The 19,588-nt window shown below is 38.5% G+C and overlaps 1 protein-coding gene across 1 annotated transcript in view; it reads left to right on the forward strand.

Moving 5' to 3' along the window:
• DSG1 (desmoglein 1) overlaps nt 1-8,772 on the forward strand; it is a 42,774-nt gene extending 34,002 nt beyond the window's left edge. Inside the window, exons 13-15 of the mRNA XM_016187200.2 lie at nt 466-538; nt 4,727-4,929; nt 5,812-8,772. Coding sequence (XP_016042686.1) covers nt 466-538; nt 4,727-4,929; nt 5,812-6,894 — 1,359 coding nt within the window. The 3' untranslated portion in view covers nt 6,895-8,772. The remainder of the gene's footprint in view (nt 1-465; nt 539-4,726; nt 4,930-5,811) is intronic.
• The last annotated feature ends 10,816 nt before the right edge of the window (nt 8,773-19,588 follow it).

Here is a 19,588-nt window from a genome sequence, read left to right on the forward strand (position 1 = left end):
CCTCCAGTAGCTTATGTGGAAAATGAAGAGAAATCAAAAGTACATCTAAAGTAGATGGAAGTAACTAGAGAAGGCTTTCTTTTTTTTTTTTTAATTTTTTATTTAAGAAAGGATTAGTGAACAAAAACATAAGGTAGGAGGGGTACAACTCCACACAATTCCCACCACCCAATCCCCATAACCCACCCCCTCCCATGATAGCTTTCCCATTCTCTAGCCCTCTGGGAGCATGGACCCAGGGTCGTTGAGGGTTGCAGAAGGTAGAAGGTCTGGCTTCTGTAATTGCTTCCCCGCTGAACATGGGTGTTGACTGGTCGGTCCATACTCCCAGTCTGCTAGAGAAGGCTTTCTAAATGAGTTTAGGGTTTTAATAGATTTCAAAGCTTTCTTTTAGTAATGAGAACAAAACTAATGAACAACTATAGAAAGACAAGACACAATAGGAAAATGTTTCCTTTATTTCAGGATCTGACTACTATCTGTGTACCACAAATACCATCTGATAATGCAAATATGATTGAATGCATTGACACATCAGGTAAGAATTTTTTTTTTATCTTAATCACTCAAATGACTAAGAAGGGGGTGGGGGAGCGTTGGCACACCCGGTTTAAGCATGCCTATATCACCATGCGCAAAGAGCCCCTGCTTCCCTGCTCCCCACCAGAGAGGACACTTCACAAGTGAAGCAGGTATGCAAGTGTCTATATTTTTTTTCTATCCCTCTCTATTTCCCCCTTCTCTATAAATCTGTCTCTGTCCTTAAGCAATAGAAGAAAAAAAAAATGTCTCCCAGGGCAGAGGCATGGATTCACAATGCCAGCACCAAGCCTCTGACAATAACCTTGGTTTAAAAATAAATAAATAAATAAAAAAGATGGAGAAAAATAAGGAGGAGGAGAAACGAGAAAGAAGAGGAGGAGGAGGAATACTGTTCTTTTTTGTGTATGCTTTAGTTATCTTCTTTGTCATTAAAACTGTTCTGTCCTGGCTGAGGAGATGACATAGTGACATAACTTTAAAAATAGTATTTATGGGAGTCAGGCAGTAGTAGCTCAGCGGTTTAAGTGCATGTGGCGCGAAGCGCAAGGACCAGCATAAGGGTCCCGGTTTGAGCCCCTGGATCCCCCCCTGCAGGGAAGTCACTTCAAAAGCGGTAAAACAGGTCTGCAGGTGTCTATCTTTCTCTCCCCCTCACTGTCTTCCCCTTGTCTCTCCATTTCTCTCTGTCCTATCCAACAATGACGACATCAATAACAATAATAACAAGAACAACAAAAGGGAATAAATAAAATTAAATATTATTTATTTATTTAATAGAACAGGGAGAAATTGAGGGGGAAAAGGTAGATCAGATGAGGGAATGAGAGACACCTCCAACACTGCTTCACTGATAGTGAAGCTTCCCACCTACAGGAAACGAGGGGCTTGAACTTGGGTCCTTGCATAGGGTAACACATACACTCAACCAGGTATGCCACCACCCTACCCCGAAAAGGTATTTTATTTATTTATTTTAGTGAAATGAGATACAGAGAGAAGAGATAGAAAGACAGACAGACAGACCAGAGTACTGATCAGCTCTGGTTTATGATGATGCTGGGGACTGAACCTGGGAACTCAGAGATAAAAATCTTTTGCATAAATATTGTGCCATCTTCCCAGCCCAGTTCAAAATATTTTCATTCCTAAGGCACCCAAGGGACCAGATTCAATCCCCAGAACCATAGGAAGACAGATCTGAGCAATGTTCTGGTAAAACTAAACTAAACTAAAATAAGAATTATTTCTGTCCTTTTTAAAATGACTAATTTAAACATTACATAATTAAAGAAAACCTATAGTAATTGTTACTCTTATATGTTAAAATTTTTCTCCCTTGTCAGAGAGTACTTAGATAATCTGATTAAAATTTACAAATAGAAGGGAAGTACTGAATTGCAGTATTGGTCAAGACTTCCTGTCTAATAAACCTTTATGGAAGAACTGCTAATTGAAATTAAAATTTACATCAAATTAAAACCTGTGCTCCTTTATTGAAGCTAGAATCTGCTTCCACAACTCATAAATGAGTCAAAGTCTCTCTGGCTTTCATTGTCAGTGAAAAAAAAAAAAATCACGTTTACTCTCAGCTGCAGTATAACTATTGACCTGAAAAGATCTGTCCATATCTGAAACTGAAATTAAACAGATAAAACACTGTAAAAAATAATAATAACATTTAAGGCTTTCAGCTTATATTGTATACAGTGGTAGATTTTAATTTTGTACACAGTTAAGACTATCAGTAAAATTTGCCTTAAGAAAGCTTCCAATGGAGGAGAGAGGATGGGATACAGAACTCTGCTGGTGGGAATTGTGTGGAATTTTACCCCTCTTATCGATAACTTCAGTCTTGTTGATCATTATTAAATCAATTGAAAAAAAGTGTATATCACTTAATTACAGAAGAAATTAAGGAATAAATAGAATCTCACAGTAAGCAAGTAACAACTACTATAGTAAAAAGAACTAATTTTTCGAAATAGCCCTTCTGTTTTCCATATCTTTGAGAACAGTTGTGCTATCTTGGTAAATTACTCATTCTCTTATCTTTCTGTCTGTTAGATTCTTGTAATCATGACTTTGAAGTCTAAAATGGTCCATGGGAACATTTACAACTTGCTGAACTACACATGTTAGTTTTTAAACCCATTTCTCTTCCCGATGTAGCCTTTGTTGTTAATGAAACCGATATTCCCCCTTCTCAAAAGCTAAAACACATTGTTCACTCTTAAATCTCCCTATCCATTAATATCCAATCAGTTAAGACTTGTCAAGCTACAAGTCCACCAGTACTTATTATGTGTTTATTTCCTTAATAAGTCTGCAAACCTTTGAACACTCAGCAAAACACAGTGAAAGACAGCAAAGCAAAAGAAGTATGAAAAAAATACTATGATTGGATCTTTAAAGAACTAAAGACATCTGTCCTGTCACTAGCACTTTTCTATGTCAGTAGCACTTCTGTCATTTCTCTGCACTATCCTTTTGTCACACCTGCTTCAAACATTTTAATAGCCAGCTACTCATGCCTCACATTCAACTGTAAATCCAGTATTCTCTGTGCAAACCTGTCCCCTCGTCACACCCAGTATGTCTTCTCTGAAAGCCAGTAAATCTCATATATTCTGAAGGCCTGAGCCTTATATATTTAAATAAGGATGGGATAACTGGCCTGGAAGAGGGAACACCTTGCCATGCTGATGGCTTGAAGTTGAGCCCCTAGGAACATCATGCAAAAGGCAAGTGATGAAACAGTGCTGTGGTTTCTCTTCTTGTGTGTCTTCATCTGACCCTCTCAGTCTTTCATCTTCCTTCTAGAAAAAAGGCAAGCAAAAAAAAAAAAAAGTAGCAGGAACTGTAGGATAATGTAGCACTAAGCCTCAGAGAAACCTTGGCAGAAAAATATAGGGATTTCTTATATTGTTTTTTATCCTTAGAATTTGAGTATTTTTCTCCAGTTTCCCTCAGTTTAAAATCAAACTCTTTGTGTAAGGATTAACTTTTTGTAAACTCTGTGCAGCCCCTCTCTTCCAGTAAAATATGATAGTCTATCCTTAGCAATATCAAATTAATAATCTATGAATAATATTACTTTGGACCCAATACATGTTTATTTATCCTTTCTCTTTTCTAATTATTATTATTATTATTATTATTATTATTATTATTATTGATAGAGCAGACAAAAATTGAGAGTGGGAGATTGGGAGGGAGAGTGGTCTGGAAGGTGGAACAACGGATAAAGCATTAGACTCTCAATTGTGGCGTCTTGAGTTTAATCCTTGGTAGCACATGTACCAGAATGATGCCTGGCCCCCCCCATCTTTCTCATAAATAAATAAATAAAAATCTTTGAGAGAGAGAGAGAGACAGAGAAAGGAAGAGAGAAAGATAGATACTTGCAGATGGGCTTCACTTGTGAGGTGACCCCCTGGGGGCTTGATCCTTGTGTGGGTCCTTGAGCTTCATATTATATGTGCTTAACCTAGTGTGCCACCACTTAGCCTCCTTTATATAACCTTTCTCTATGTATTGTTTTTATCTTATTCTTTGCTTAACCATGAATATTTAAATATGGACCAGTAAGACAGCTCTCTTGAGTAAGTATACTTGCTTTGTCATGGGTCTGACCCAGGTTTGATCCAGGCCTCCACCACACTGAAGGAAGCTTTAGCGATGTGGTTGTCTTTCTGACTGAAAAAGTCATCTTGGTGCTCTGAATTCCCAGTGACAACTAAATGATAATAGTGATAATAATAATGAAACTAGGGGTCTGACGGTAGCGCAGCTGGTTAAGCGCACGTGGTGCAAAGCCCAAGGACCAGCATAAGGATGCCAGTTCAAGCCCTCGGCTCCCCACTTGCAGGGGGGGTCGCTTCACAAGTGGTGAAGCAGGTCTGCAAGTGTCTATCTTTACTTCCTGTCGATTTCTCTCTATCCTATCCAACAGCGATGACAACAATAATAATAACAACAACAATGGCAACAAAAGGGAAAATATAGCCTCCAGGAGCACTGAATTTGTGCTGCAGGCACCATGCCCCAGCAATAACCCTGGAGGCAAAATAATAATCATAATAATAACTGAATACTTAGAATACCAGCAATTCTATAGCACAGTATTTGCTTTTAGTGTACAATGTACTAAAGAAAATAAATTTAATCTGATCAACATTTCCAGGAGTTTACACAAATGAATATTGTGGCAGAGAAATGCAAGATTTGGGAGGAGGAGAAAGAACAACAGGATTTGAACTAGAAGAAGGAGTTAAAACAGCACCTGAGATATGTCAAGAATATTCTGGAACATTACGAAGAAATTCTATGAGAGAATGTAGAGAAGGCGGCCTGAATATGAATTTCATGGAAAGTTACTTTTGTCAGGTAAGATCTCTTGCTCAGCCTGCCCTTCTTTTCATCCTGCTTCCACTTCTCTACTGTAGACCTTCTCCATTTCCAAATGGAATATTTTTGGCAGGCATCTGCTAACTAGGTTCATAACTTCTAGTTCTTATACTTGTCAGCATTTTTATTAAATAATATTCCCAAGATGTTAAACCTCCATTTCAATATGGGCTATATTTCCCAGCTCCATTACTTTCTTTATTTTTATTAGTGATTTAGTAATGATCGACAAGATTGTGTGATAAGAAGTGTACAATTCCACACAATTCCCACCACCCAAATTCCACATCCCATTCCCTCTATTGGAAGCTTCCCTATTCTTTATTCCTCTGGGAGAATGGATTTGGACCGAAAATCTTTATGGGCTGCAGAAGATGAGAGGTCTGGCTTCTGTAATTGCTTCTCTGCTGGACATGGCTGTTGACAGGTCAATCCATACTCTCCGACTGTTGCTAGTATGAGAGGGATCTGGGGAGGTGAGTTTTCAGGACTCATTGGTGAGGTCATCTCCCCAGGGAAGTCAGATTGGCATCATGGTAACATCTGTATCTCGTTGGCTGTAAAAGCATTAAGACATAAAGCAGAACAAATTGCTTAATAGTCAGGAACCTAAAGGCAAGAATATAGCAGATGAGTTTTGGGATCTCCATTTTGGAAAAAGCTAGTGGGTCTATTTTAGGTATGGATTACGATTTTAAAATATCTTCAGTATCTTATAGAAGCTTTGTTGTTGTCTTATTTTGTTTTTTTCTTTATGGAATTTTCTTTGGTAATGCCATGGGAGGAGAAACAGTAATGTTTTTTTTATTACTGTTAAATACGAATAGATAATTTTATTTTCTATTTCCTCTACAAATGCAGAAAGCATATGCTTATGCAGATGAAGATGAAGGACGCCCATCCAACGACTGCTTGCTCATATATGACATTGAAGGTGTAGGTTCACCTGCTGGTTCCGTGGGTTGTTGTAGCTTCATTGGAGAAGACCTGGATGACAGCTTCTTGGATACACTGGGACCTAAATTTAAGAAGCTGGCAGATATCAGCCTGGGAAAAGAGGTTGAACCATGCCCGTTTCCAGATCCATCTTGGCCACCAGAGAGCAATGAACCAATTTGCCCCCAGGCAACAGATCCCCTTTCTAGTGGGCACCCACCTATCTCCCCACAATTTGGCACTACCACAGTAATTTCTGAGAGTACTTATCCCTCAGGACCTACTATACACCATCCTATGCCTATTCCTGACCCTCTGAGCTATGGTAATGTCACCGTGACAGAGTCTTACACCACCTCTGGCACTCTGAAGCCCACAGTGCATATTCATGATAATCGACAGGCATCAAACGTGTTGGTGACAGAGAGGGTAGTTGGTCCAATATCTGGTGCTGATTTGCATGGAATGTTAGAGATGCCTGACTTGAGAGATGGTTCAAATGTTATAGTGACAGAAAGGGTGATAGCCCCAAGTTCAGGTCTACCCACGTCTTTTACTATCCAAGATCCTAGAGATTCATCAAATGTAGTAGTGACAGAAAGAATAATTCGACCAACTTCTGGCATGATGGGCAATCTGAGTATGAATCCCGACCTATCAAATGCCCAGAATGTGATCGTAACAGAGAGAGTTCTATCTGGCTCTGGCATAGCTGGAATTAGTGGTCCTGTTGGGTTAAGCACGGGCAGTGGCACAGTCAGCAGTGGATTAATTGGCACTAGTGGGGGCCTGAGTGGAGCTGGAATTGGCACTACTGGTGGCGGCATGGGGCTGAGCAGCATGGGAGGTGGTGGCGCCATGAGTAGCAGCATGGGGGGTACAGCCACTATTGGTCACATGAGGAGTTCCTCTGACCATCACTTTAGCCAAGCCCTTGGATCTGCCTCCCCTAGTACTGCCCGAAGTCGAGTCACAAAGTACAGTACAGTCCAATACACTAAACAGTAGCCAGGGTCACAGATACTTTTCAGTAGTTGTGATCTGTATTCAAGTCTCACTGCCAAAAATAATGCAATTTATGAAACACAATTAGGTGTTAAGATAATTGTGAAGAATGGAGAAAGCAGCACGAGAAAAATAGATGACAAACAGTGCCATGACAGGAGAGTTGTCTTTGGAATTTATAAAGTATTTTCTTACATTACTACTACTAGAATCATGACCTGGAACTCAAACTCAAGACAGACATTTTTTGCACCTCTATGACCTGTAGGGTCTTTGCTTTTTTGTGACCCATGGTGTGTATACAGCATGTGGAATAGATTAAACTTGGTCATGAATGAGCACTGACCCAGAAGTGGCAATTGTCATAATTCTCTGTGATTTGTGCTTTCCTCTAATTTGCCAAGTAGCTTAGGAAAAATTAAAGTATGAACATGTAGTGTGGGAAGAATTTGAATTATATTGAATGATTACATATTTGAATTGTGCCAGATGCCCTATCAACTTCACAGATACCATAAATAAAATAAAACCACACATTTAGCCTCGAGTTAGGAATAGAAAAAGCTAGATAGCCAAGTTCACACACTACCAAGCACTTCTGCCTTAATTATTATACTAGATAAACCTCAAATTGGAAAAGCTTCCTGGGAAGAAGCTTTCATAGGAGAGCTGCAACAGAGTGAGAGTCATTGGAGTGAACTAGCAATACCCATCTCAATTTGAGATGGATTTCAGCTAAAATTCCTGTGGACTTTTCTGATTCCAGCTTATGTTGACTGCGTTTAGTGATTCATGCAAAATCAGTGAATATCGCATCCTGATGAGTCTTCAGGAAATCACACTTTCCCCCCTTTCCATTTTGGCTCTGAATTAATATAGACAAATCTGTTGAGAGTGCCTCTGAGGTCTCAGTAAGTAATGGCTGGCATAGTTACGCTCACTGGTGGTGAATTATTTCTCCACGAAGCTAATGGTAACTGCACTGTATTTTCAGATTGTGTTTTTTATTGTTATCCTCTGTCTTTTTACACACCTCAAATTAACAAACTCTTAAGCTGAGATGTGAAAGAAAAGCTTGAAGTATGGGTAAGCTTTGGGGGATCTTTTACAAAGAGATTTTTTAAAGTTTTTAGAACTTGTAAAATCTTGAATGGGTAAGTTAGAATTGTTTGGTAGAATAATACCACATGGTTTCTTTGTTTGTTTGTTTGTTTTGTTTAGTACTTTTTAAAGGAATCCTCTGCTGCTAGTTTGAAGAGGTCAAATAGAAACTTTTAACAGAGTTAATGATAGTGTTTTAACTAGAATGAAATTGATCTAGGCAGCTTCACTTCCTGATTCAATTCCATCTGCCAGTTGCATTTTCTCACCAGCATAAATTTCAAATTTTTTATTAGATTGTCAATAATCCTTCTGATTATATATGCTCCAATTCTTAGAGCATTCAAATTCTTGGGTATAATATATTTTAGCATCAAACTTTTTGATATACAATTTATGTCAAATGTGCTATGTGATGTTAACTGAGTAAAAATCTCTATATAGAATCAAAACATTCTTAAAGATAAAATTACTATTGCATGATAAAAAAGGACATTTTGATATGTACTCAATGAAGCAAAATTGAATATGATAAAATGTTTTAAGAAAATTTCCCTTCAATATCACCAATTCCTAAAGTGTCATTCAAGTTAAAGAATTTATCAAAGAGAGCTGAGGAGTGAGTTATTTTTTATACAACTATTTTACTCTGTGTTATAGTGAATGATGTTAATATTTTCAAAGATACAGTGTACATCTTAATTTAACTCTGTAGACTGTACATGTTTGATACTCTAACATGCCAAAATGCAGAGGTGTAAATAAAGTCATTCAGGGGTCCTGGGGGCTTCCTCTTATTTCTGTTTCCCTTTGGAGGGTTCTATTAATGATGGGCAATTTTAACAGAAATAAAATTAAAAACATTTAGTGATGTATATTTGAGTATGCCTGGGCCCAGGGTTTGATGGAATAAAAATGACTGCCCATTAGTTAATTTAAAGGCAGAGCATCTATCTCCCTACAGATGGTTTATTGTCACTTTGATATAGCATCATCAGAAATATTTTCACAAGACTCCTGATATCTTCTAGAAATGATTTCTAGGTTTTCTAACAAATACCAAAAGTAGCTGTCTTTAAACTCTACTACAATTAAGAGTTGTTAGTCATGTGTAACCATGGCATCCACAAGGAAAAACAAAAGTACTAGGCAGCAGTTTTTCTAGGAAGATAATTTCAAATCGGGTGTTTTTTTTCAGGCGATGCAATGCTGCTTTAATTCTTTATTCCTAAATTTTAAAACAATCTTTGAAAGACATCAATTATTTTATCATGGTGTCTTATTAAATGCATACTGGATTTTCAATGAGCATCCTTTGGGCAGAATTCAATTATCTACTTTAACTTCTGTCTCTAACAGTAATTTAAATTATATATATATATAGCTTTTGAAACAAAGTAGTGTTTATAAAACCTCTAATTTTCTAAAGAGATGGTCTTAGAGGCAAAACTTACTGTACCATTAATGCATTTTAAGTATTGAATATTAACCAAGGTAACATTGTGGTAAGCATTGTACTGTATTTCATATATATATTCTATATATGATGTATAAGTAATTACATTTGCACTATTTTAAGGAAAAGAGATCTAATTATTGTTTATAAGAGTTCATCTCATCATCTATTCTGCATTCATGTATAAAGTCCTTGGCTTCATAATCCTTATTGAATACATTGTTCTAAAAGAATCTTAATAATGTAGCTTCAGAATTGCATGTTCACTCTAACAGGGTTTTAGTTACATACACAGTTCTTTTCTGAATTTAGTCCATTATTTGAATGTCAGTCAGTGTTTGTAATACATATGAAATGTTTTCACCTTGGTAGGAATTTAAAAGGGTTATAATCATTGGTTAAATGGTTATGTATATTTAGGAAAGGCATTTGAAGCCCAAAACAAATTCAGAAGTGTTTGCCATGGGTCCCATACCTCCTAAGAAAATTCCAGCCATTTGGGAAATGTTGGGTTATTTTAAGGCCAACTTCACACTGAACTGCAATACAACAATCCACATAGAATTTTCAGACCTATAAGCAGAATCAGCTAGTCTACACTTTCTCCACTTAGTTATATGTATTTGAATTACTAAACACTTTATTGTCAAGCTAAACTTAGTCTTATTTTTCTTTTGCTATTTTACAAATATTTTAAAAACTCTAACACTCATCTTTAGTGTCACATAAAACACTATTTTTCTTCAAGTTTCAATGTGCATTTTTTTCTTATTCGGGTTCTAGTTCCTTCCTTGGTCATTTGTTGACTATTTAAAGTTGGCTTGTAATTTCTAAAGAGTTTTGTTTATAGCAATAAAAGACTTATATGCCTCCATTATCTTTTCTGGATTGTAGGTGGGAGTATAATGACTAAATAGTTACCAAATCTAGTTAATGCTCACCTTATATAGGGAAAACAATCATTTTGTTTTTACACTGTCAAAAATTATTTTATGGGAGTTGGGTGGTAGCACAGCAGGTTAAGCATAGATGGCGCAAAGCTTTCCTGGTTCAAGCCCCCAGCTCCCCACCTGCAGGAGAGCCGCTTCACAGGAGGTGGAGCAGGTCTGCAGGTATTTTATCTTTCTCTTCCCCTTTCTGTCTTCCCCTCTGTCAGGCTAGCATCGTGGGAGGGACAGATAACCCAGGAACCAAGTTCGCGCAGTAGCAATACAAATCTTCATTCATGTGGGCTCCCCAGGGTCAGCGTGTAGGCACCTGGTTAAAACCACAATGGTCTGCATTCGCCTTCCCCTGCACCCCCCCCCCCTTCTTCCTCCCCCAGCAGGAAGAGCCAAGCCTGCCCAGGAAGTGGTTTCACAAACCATACATATTTAGGAGAGAGGCAGAGAAAAATGGGAGGGGCTGGAAAGGTAGAATCTCCCTAGCAACCATTGCTAGGGAATTAACCGGCAGGAATTAGCAATACCCTGTGGGGAATCAGGAAGGAGGCCTTCAGTCTTTTGTAAGACAAAGAAGAATACTGATATATAGATAACAAAGGGATGGACCATACTAGCATGGAAATAGGGTGGTTTGTGAGCCCTGCCAAGCTCAACCACATCTGCACAATTTCCCAACACACTCCTCTCTCCATTTCTCCTTGTCCTATATAACAATGATGACAACAATAATAACTACAATAATAAAATAACAAGGCCAACAAAAGGAAATAAATAAATAAATAAACATTTTTTAAAATTATGTTATTTATACTTCTTGAGGAGCTTTCTTTCCAGAGCACGAGTCTTTTAGTATACTTGCACACACAAACAAATAAATGACAAAGAGACTAAATGACGCACCTTTTTTTGGAACTCTTAGTATCCTTTAAAATTTTGTTATTTTATGATTTAACATTGGCTTACAAAATTGAAGATTTCAAGGGTATGATCCAGCATCCTTATCCCTTAATTTTATGCTCCAATTTTTCAATATTTATGTACACTAGAATTTTCTTTTTAAAAATGTTTTCTTTTTTCAAAGATGTCTTAATCTTTATTTAATTATTGGATAGAGACAGCCAGATATTGAGAGGGAAGGGAGTAATAGGAGGAAAAGAGACAGAGAGACACCTGTGGCTATGCCTCACTACTTGCTAAGCTTTCCCCCTCCAAATGTGGACCAGGGGCTCGAACCCGGGTCCTTGTGCAATGCACATGGTACAATTAACATGTGTGCTCAACCAGGTGCTCTACCACCTGGCCCCTTTAACATGGCTTTCTTTTCATTTGCTTTTAAAACTTTACCTTTTAATAGTCATCGGAATACACCTCCTTTATGGTCTCTAATACCACTGCCAGTCCATCACATTATCATTTTGCACGCAATCCTTTCAGACTTATGTGATCTGTCTGCTTGGATGCACTCCCTCTCTTCTCACTGCACCATTTATCAGCCTCTAGTAATGTCTCCCTTTGTACTGAGAACCCATATTCTAAGCCACAGCCTTCTATGTTTTCAATTCCTAGAGAGACCTCACAATAACTTAAATAACCACATGACTTTGGTGCCGGACACACCAGATTCTCAGGTCTAAGACTTCCATTTTCTTTTCTTTCTTTTTTTTTCTTTTTTTTTTTTTTCCTCCAGGGTTATTTCTGGGCTCGGTGCCTGCACCATGAATCCACCACTCCTGGAGGCCATTTTTCCCCTTTTTTGTTGCAGCCTCGTTGCGGTTACCATTTCCATTGTTGACGTTGCTTTGTTGTTGGATAGGACAGAGAGAAATGGAGAGAGGAGGGGAAGACACAGAGAGAGGGGGAGAGAAAGATAGACACCTGCAGACCTGCTTCACCGCCCGTGAAGCGACTCCCCTGCAGGTGGGGAGCCGGGGGCTCAGACTTCCATTTTCTATATTCAACCTGAATGACCCATCTTCTTGCTATACTTCAGCACAACAATTATGAGGAAGATGCAATTTCATTTTTATTCACTTTTATTATTATTTATTTATTTACTACCACCAGGATTATCACTTGAGCTAGGTGCTTACATGGTGAACCCACCAATCCTGGAGGCCAATTTTTTACCCCTTTCTTTTATTTGATAGGACAGAGATACTGAGAGGGAATGGGACATAGAGACCGAGAAAGAGATACCTACAAAATGGTTTCACCATTCATGAAGCTTTTCCTCTGCAATTGGGGACCTACAGCTCTAGCCTAGGCCTTAGCTCATTAGCTGGATGTACCACCACCAGACACCTGGCACCATACCTCTTATAATTCATTTACAGGGGCCAGGTGGTGGCGCACCTGGTTGAACACACATGTTACAGTGCACAAGGACCCAGGTTCGAGCGCCTGACCCCCACCTGCAGGGGGAAAGTTTCACAAGTGGTGAAGCAGTGCTGCAGGTGTCTCTCTATCTCTCTCCCTGTCTTTCGATTTCTGACTGTCTCTATCCACCAAATAAATAAAAATTTAAAAAAATCAAAAAACAAAAAAAAATCAGTTACACATTCTTTCTCTCTTTCTCTTTCTTCCCTTCTTCCTTTCTTTCCCTATCCTCTCTTAGATTTCAAATCCTTGCAATCAATTCATTACCATGATTAGCATAAGACACCAGTTCAAGCCCCTAGCCACACTTGGAAGAACCATACGAAGGGAAAGTTTCATGAGCGTTGGAGCAATGCTGTGAGAGGAGAGGACCTGTGAAAGTGAGGGAAATACTAGGAGAAACAGAAAGGAAATGTGGGAGACAGAAGCTCTTAGCTTCCAGTCATCATCATACTTGAGGAGAAAATACTAAAGGCAAGTGCAGGACATTCAGAGCACAGTTAAATCATCTCAGAAGAAAAATGGGATTCTCTATGTAGACAGAAGCTATGATCAACAAAGAAGTTAACAACTGCCTCTAGGAACACTGTGTGGCAATACCTAGTCCTACTGACCAGATAGGCAAAGTGGCTATAGTAACAGTGAAATAAAGACAAACAAAAGCAAGACTGGCAGTTAGGAGTTGGATGTGTGGGCACCAAAATAAAATTTAAAAAAGCAATCTATGGAAATGACACCAACCACTGTTATAGTTTCTTGTGAAATATATTGTAACAAATTTCAGAATTCTGAGGTGACAGCACTTGCTTCACTATTCCCCCCTATAAATAGGAGTGGATCACAGCATAGATATATATATATGATAACAAAATCCAACAGTGTGGAATAGGAAAGTCATCAGATTCTCTCTGTCATTAATTTTTACCTTCACATCATTTATGTTAATTATATGTTTAACCCTGTAGAATGTTTAGACATATAGTCATTCTGTGTAATACATGACTTGTCTTTGCTGTTACAAATTTAAGAGTCACCCTAATAGGTAATTGTTTTTAAAGTCTATTTACTGCCAGTAGGAAGAACTATGAGTCAACTAAAGCCATCAATTTCTATAGGCAAACCCCACAATTTTAATAGTTTATTTTCAATAATATCTCAGTATTAGACATGTGCTCTTACACTTAGCTTATCTCAAGAGGCAAATCAGTGGCCAGGAGATAACTCAACTGAACAATGCAACTCTTAACCTTGGGTGAGGTCCTAGGTTCCCCATTAGTGATCACTATAGATGCTAGGGAGACACTTGCATGGTAGAGTGGTACTGTGGTGTCTCTCCTCTCCTTGTGTATGTCTTATTCTCTCTCATCTCCACCTCTAAATAAAGAGTGGAAACACAACTCCAGACCACTCAGTAGTACTGCATATTGTACCCAATCGCAGGACATTGAGTTCATCCCCTATCTCTGTATAAAAATAAAGAAAGTCAGGGCTGGGCAAGGATGCACCCACTAGAGCACACATATCACCATGCTGAAGGACTCAGTTCAGTGCCCAGCTCCCAACCTGCAGAGGAGAAACATCACCAGGAGTGAAGCAGGCTTCTATACTTCTCCCTCCCCAGCTTTCCCTTCCTTCTCAGTTTTTCTTTGTCTTATCAAGTAAAAATAGAAGGAAAAGAACAGTTGCAAGAAGAGGTAGATTCATAGTGCTGGCACCAAGCTCCAGCAATAACCCTGGCCACAATAAAAATGGCCTTTGGGGTCATGGACCAGTGTAGGGATCCTGGTTCGAGCCCCCAGCTCTCCACCTGCAGGGGCATCACCTCACAAGTGGTGAAGTCAGTCTGCAGGTCTTTCTCTCCCCATCTCTCTCTTCCCTTCCTCTCTCAATTTCTCTCTGTCCTACCCAGCAACAATTACAGCAATAACAATAGTAACAACAAGGGCAACAAAAATGGGGGATAAATGGTCTCCAGGAGCAGTGGATTCCTAGTTCCATTTCAAATGGCCGACTTCCTAACAAAGTTACATAACCTAGAGATAGACCAGAGCCCAAGGGGTTGGATACATGGACACATGTATCCGTAAGTTAGGGGAAAATATATACCTTAAAGTAAAAGTGTGCAATAGTCTTCAGTGAGTAGACTTAGACCCGGTGAGTGCATAAAGCTAGTAGAAAGACCTAAAAAAGACACCATTAAGTACTTAATCAAATAATTTCTACTTAAGCCTAGATATCTTCCTTTCATACTTCCTATTTCACTTCCCTCAGTCACTCTAAATCTAACCTTGTCAGTTAAAGTAAGGACTACAAAAGCTGGATAAGGACAAGAGACTGACACTTTAATTATGGCCCATTTGGTCGCTACCAGGGGGCTAGAGTCATTATAAGCCCTCTTATGGTCTTTCCAAGCACCTTTCCCTCACTATAAACAGCCTTGGTAGGGACTGCCCAAATCTCTGAAAGGAGGCTGAGCCAACACACTCGGCCACTCGAGGAGGACTGGTCCTGAGATGAATGCAACCTAGAATGTTCTCAGCTGTATCCATGAACTGTCAGCTTAGACTAACAGGGACTCAGAGGTTACACAGGTTCCTGTGCTAAATATAAATATATATGGGCCCTGGATAAGGTAGATGGAGTAAACAGTTAATTTTATTCACAGATTTTCTTCAAGATTAGGAGATAACTCTCTGCCCTAATCCAACTTTCTAGCACTTTTCTTAATCTCTGACATCATCTTCTCAGACAATATTTTTGTAGAACTCCATGTTAGCTGTCAAACTCAAGCAAAAACTACGACAGTCACAGGTCCCTAGGAACATGCCTAAAATGGACTTTCTAGCTTCTTTCCACCCTATGATCCCTATTCTCATCTGTTCTATCCTAGTTTTTGGTTCCTGCTCATTAATCATTTTGTCCCACTTCATATCTTGCTGCCTTTAGGCCACAGAGTTGCAGATGCTATCACAATTCCATCCTGACTTCCCTGGGCAGACAGCTTCACCAATGTGTCCTGGAATCCCAACTTCCCAGAGCCCTGCCCCACTAGGGAAATATAAAAAGAGGGTGGGGGTGTGGACTGATCTGTCAATGCCCATGTCCACTGGAGAAGCAATTACAGTAACCAGAACTCCTACCTTCTTCACCCTCAAAAAGAATTTTGGTCCATGCTCCTAGTGGCAGGAGGAGAAATGTTAGAAAGAAATGACTAGAGGGCTCTCTGAGCTCCAACTCCATCAGGACCCAGACAGAGAAGAGGAAAAAGGGATATGTACATATGGATGTAGTAATAGGTGTAGGTGTGACTTGGAAAGGAAAAGAAAATGAGAGCATGGAGTGGGGGCAGGGTAAATATATACATATATAGACAGATAGTTGTATAAATAATAGTTAACCCGTATCTGCAACCTTAAGAGAACTGCCATATCTTATAATGGAGGCATTGGGAATTCAGAACTCTGGTGGTGAAAATGGTGCAGAGTTGTATTCCTGTTATCTTGTAATTGTTTAAGTCAAATTTAAATCGCTAATAAAAATGTTATAAAGAAAGAGGGAGGGAGAAAGAAAGAGAAGTACCGGAGGCACAATTTCACTATTCCCAAAGCTTCCCTTACAGGTGGGGCCTATGAACTTGAATCCTTATGCACAGTAGTGTGTGGTCTCAATTAGATATGCCACTTCCCAGGTCCTCTAATTTAATTTTTTTTTATTTATCAGGGGAAGAAATTGGATCTATAGAAATAAATCAACTCATTTCTAGAAACAAGCTAATTAAAATTATTGGAATTCCTCACAATTAAACCATATGCCAATCAAGGAAATTATTTCATTATTCTTATCAACTGAGTAGTATTCCATTATATATATATATATCACATTTTTTTAGTCAGTCATTTGTCCTTGGGCATCTGTATTTTCTCCCAGATGTACAAGTTTTGGCTATTCAAACTGTGCTGCTATGAACATAAGTGTACATAGCTTTCTTCTGATAGTTATTTTTGTTTCCTTTTGGGTAAATCCCCAAGAGAGAAATTGCTAGGATATGGACATAGGATAGGTCCATCTCTAGTGTTCTGAGTAATCTCATACTGTTTTCACCAAGAGTTGGATCAATTTACAGTCCCTTTAGTAGCACAGAGTATCTTTTTTCCCCACATCCTCTTCATTTGTTGTCTATCCTTTCTCACAGGCATAAAGTGAGATTGATGTCTTTATAATAATGATAATCAATAGCTTTGAGCACCTTCTCATATGTCTGTTGGTCCTCTGGATCCTTCCTCAATTAAGTTTTGATGGTGTCCTAGCCCCAGTTTCTAATGAGGTTATTTTTTTTCTTGTTGTTAAGATTGCTAATGATCTTTACATATTTTGATTATTTGTCCTTTATGTGAAGTATGTACTATAAAGATCTTCTCCCATTCTACAGAGTACCTTTTTGTTTAGGTGATAATAACTTTTGCTATGTAAAAGCTTTTCAGTTTGATATAATTGCATTTATTTTTGGTTTTGTTTTCTTTGCTGTCAGACATGAGTCTTTGAAGACATTCTGAAGCAGAGATCATGTAGTGTTCATCCAGTGTCCTCTCCTATGTATTTGATAGTTTTTGGTCCAATGTCTATGTCTCTTTCTGATCCATTTGGAGTTGAATTTTGTGCACAAAGATATGTGGTGATCCAATTTTATTTGCCCATTTCAATGAATTTTCCCAACACCATTTTTATTATTGTTTGATTGGTTTTGTTGATTTTTTTTTTACCATTTTTATTTATTTGATAGAGATAGCCAGAAATTGAGAGAAAGGGAGAGGTAGATAGAGAGGGAGAGATACCTGCAACATTGCTTCCCCACTTTGTGAAGCTTTCACCCTGCATGTGGAGATTGGGGTTTGAGCCTGGGTCCTTTCACATTGTATCATGTATGCTCCACCTAGTGCACCGCTATCCAACTCCTCCCCTCACCATTTGTTTTTTGTTTTCCTCCAGGGTTATTGCTGGGGCTCGGTGCCTGCAGCACAAATCCATTGCTCCTGCAGGCCATTTCTTCCCTTTTGTTACCCTTGTTGTTTTACCATTGCTGTGGTTATTATTATTGCTGTTATTGATGTCATCGTTGTTGGATAGGACAGAGAGAAATAGAGAGAGGAGGGGAAGACAGAGAGGGAGCGAGAAAAACACCTGCATACCTGCTTCACCGCCTGTGAAGCGACTCCCCTGCAGGTGGGGAGCCGGGGGCTCGAACCCGGATACTTCCACCAGTCCTTTTCCACCAGTCCTTGCGCTTTGTGCCACGTGCGCTTAACCCACTGTGCTACCATTCAACCCCCCACCATTTGTTTAAGAAACTCTCTTAATTTAATGTTTCAGATCTTTTTGTCAAAAATTAGTTATCCACAGATTTACACTTATTTCTGGACTTTCAGTTCTATTCCGCTGGTCTGTGTGTGTATTTTAGTGCCAGTACCAGGAAGTTTTTATTACAGTAGCTCTATAGTATAGTTTCAGGTCAGAAAGTGTGATGCTTCTAGCCTTGTCTTTTTTTCGCAATATTCCTTTTTAAAATATTTATTTACTTCCTTTTGTTGGCCTTGCTGTTTTATTGTTTTAGTTATTGACATCGTTGTTGTTGGATAGGACAGAGAGAAAAGGAGAGAAGAGGGGAAGACAGAGGGGAAGAGAAAAATAGACACCTGCAGACTTGCTTCACCGCTTGTGAAGCGCCTCCCCTGCAGGTAGTGAGCCTGGGCTCAAACCGGGATCTTTATACCGGTTCTTGTGCTTTGTGCCACGTGCGCTTAACCCACTGTGCTACTGCCCGACTCCCTTTTTCTCAATACTTTTAGCATTACTAAAAACTTAAAAGGAAAATTATCTTCATTATATAATCTTAAATAGAAAAGCAACAACAGAGTGGGTGGAAAACATTTGCAATGCACATAGCTAATAATTGCATATATATATATATATATGTATATATATGTATAATGTAAAAAAACTACAAATTGATTTTAAGAAAACAACATTAAAATATGAAAAATATAGTTTACATTTAACATGTGTGCATTTAACAAAAGAAAAATTCATGTGGTCAGTCAGGCTATGCAAAAGCATTCAGCTCAACAATAATCAAGGAAACATGAAGTGTGAAATAAGTACCCATTCATCAAGTAAGCTAAAATTTAAAAATCTGAAAATGGTCCCTCTGATGATTTTTAATGTGGATTTATAAGCACTCTTGTCTGCAAGGGAAGTTAACCTCTGTTATGCATGTTGCATAACATAACATAACTATTTTGTCCTTTTTATTTTTTTTTTCTACTGAGTAGATTTTGATTTTTTTTTTTTCTTTTAAACCAGAGCACTGCTCAAATCTGGTTTATGGTGATGCTGGGATTGAACCTGGGACTTTGGGACTTTGTTACATCAGCACTTGGATATTAACACAGATAATAGGCTATTTATAAATACCTGTGTATTGATATAATATGTAAAAAGAGTCATTCTCAATTGCAAATATATATATATATATATGCAAAAAGACTTGCATACCTGAGCATCCAAAGTCCCAGGTTCAATCCCAATACCACCATAAACCAGATCTGAGCAGTGCTCTGGTTTAAAAGGGAAAAAAAAAATCAAGATCTACTCAGAAAAAAAATTAAAAGGACAAAATAGTTGCAACATGCATAACAGAGGTTAACTTCCCTTGCAGGTAAGAGTGCTTATAAATCCACATTAAAAAACAACAGAGGGACCGGGTGGTGGCACACCTGGTTAAGAGCACACATTACAGTGTACAAGGACATGGGTTCAAGCCCCT

The sequence above is a fragment of the Erinaceus europaeus genome, chromosome 15 (assembly GCF_950295315.1).
Source record: "Erinaceus europaeus chromosome 15, mEriEur2.1, whole genome shotgun sequence".
Classification (NCBI taxonomy): Eukaryota; Metazoa; Chordata; class Mammalia; order Eulipotyphla; family Erinaceidae; genus Erinaceus; species Erinaceus europaeus.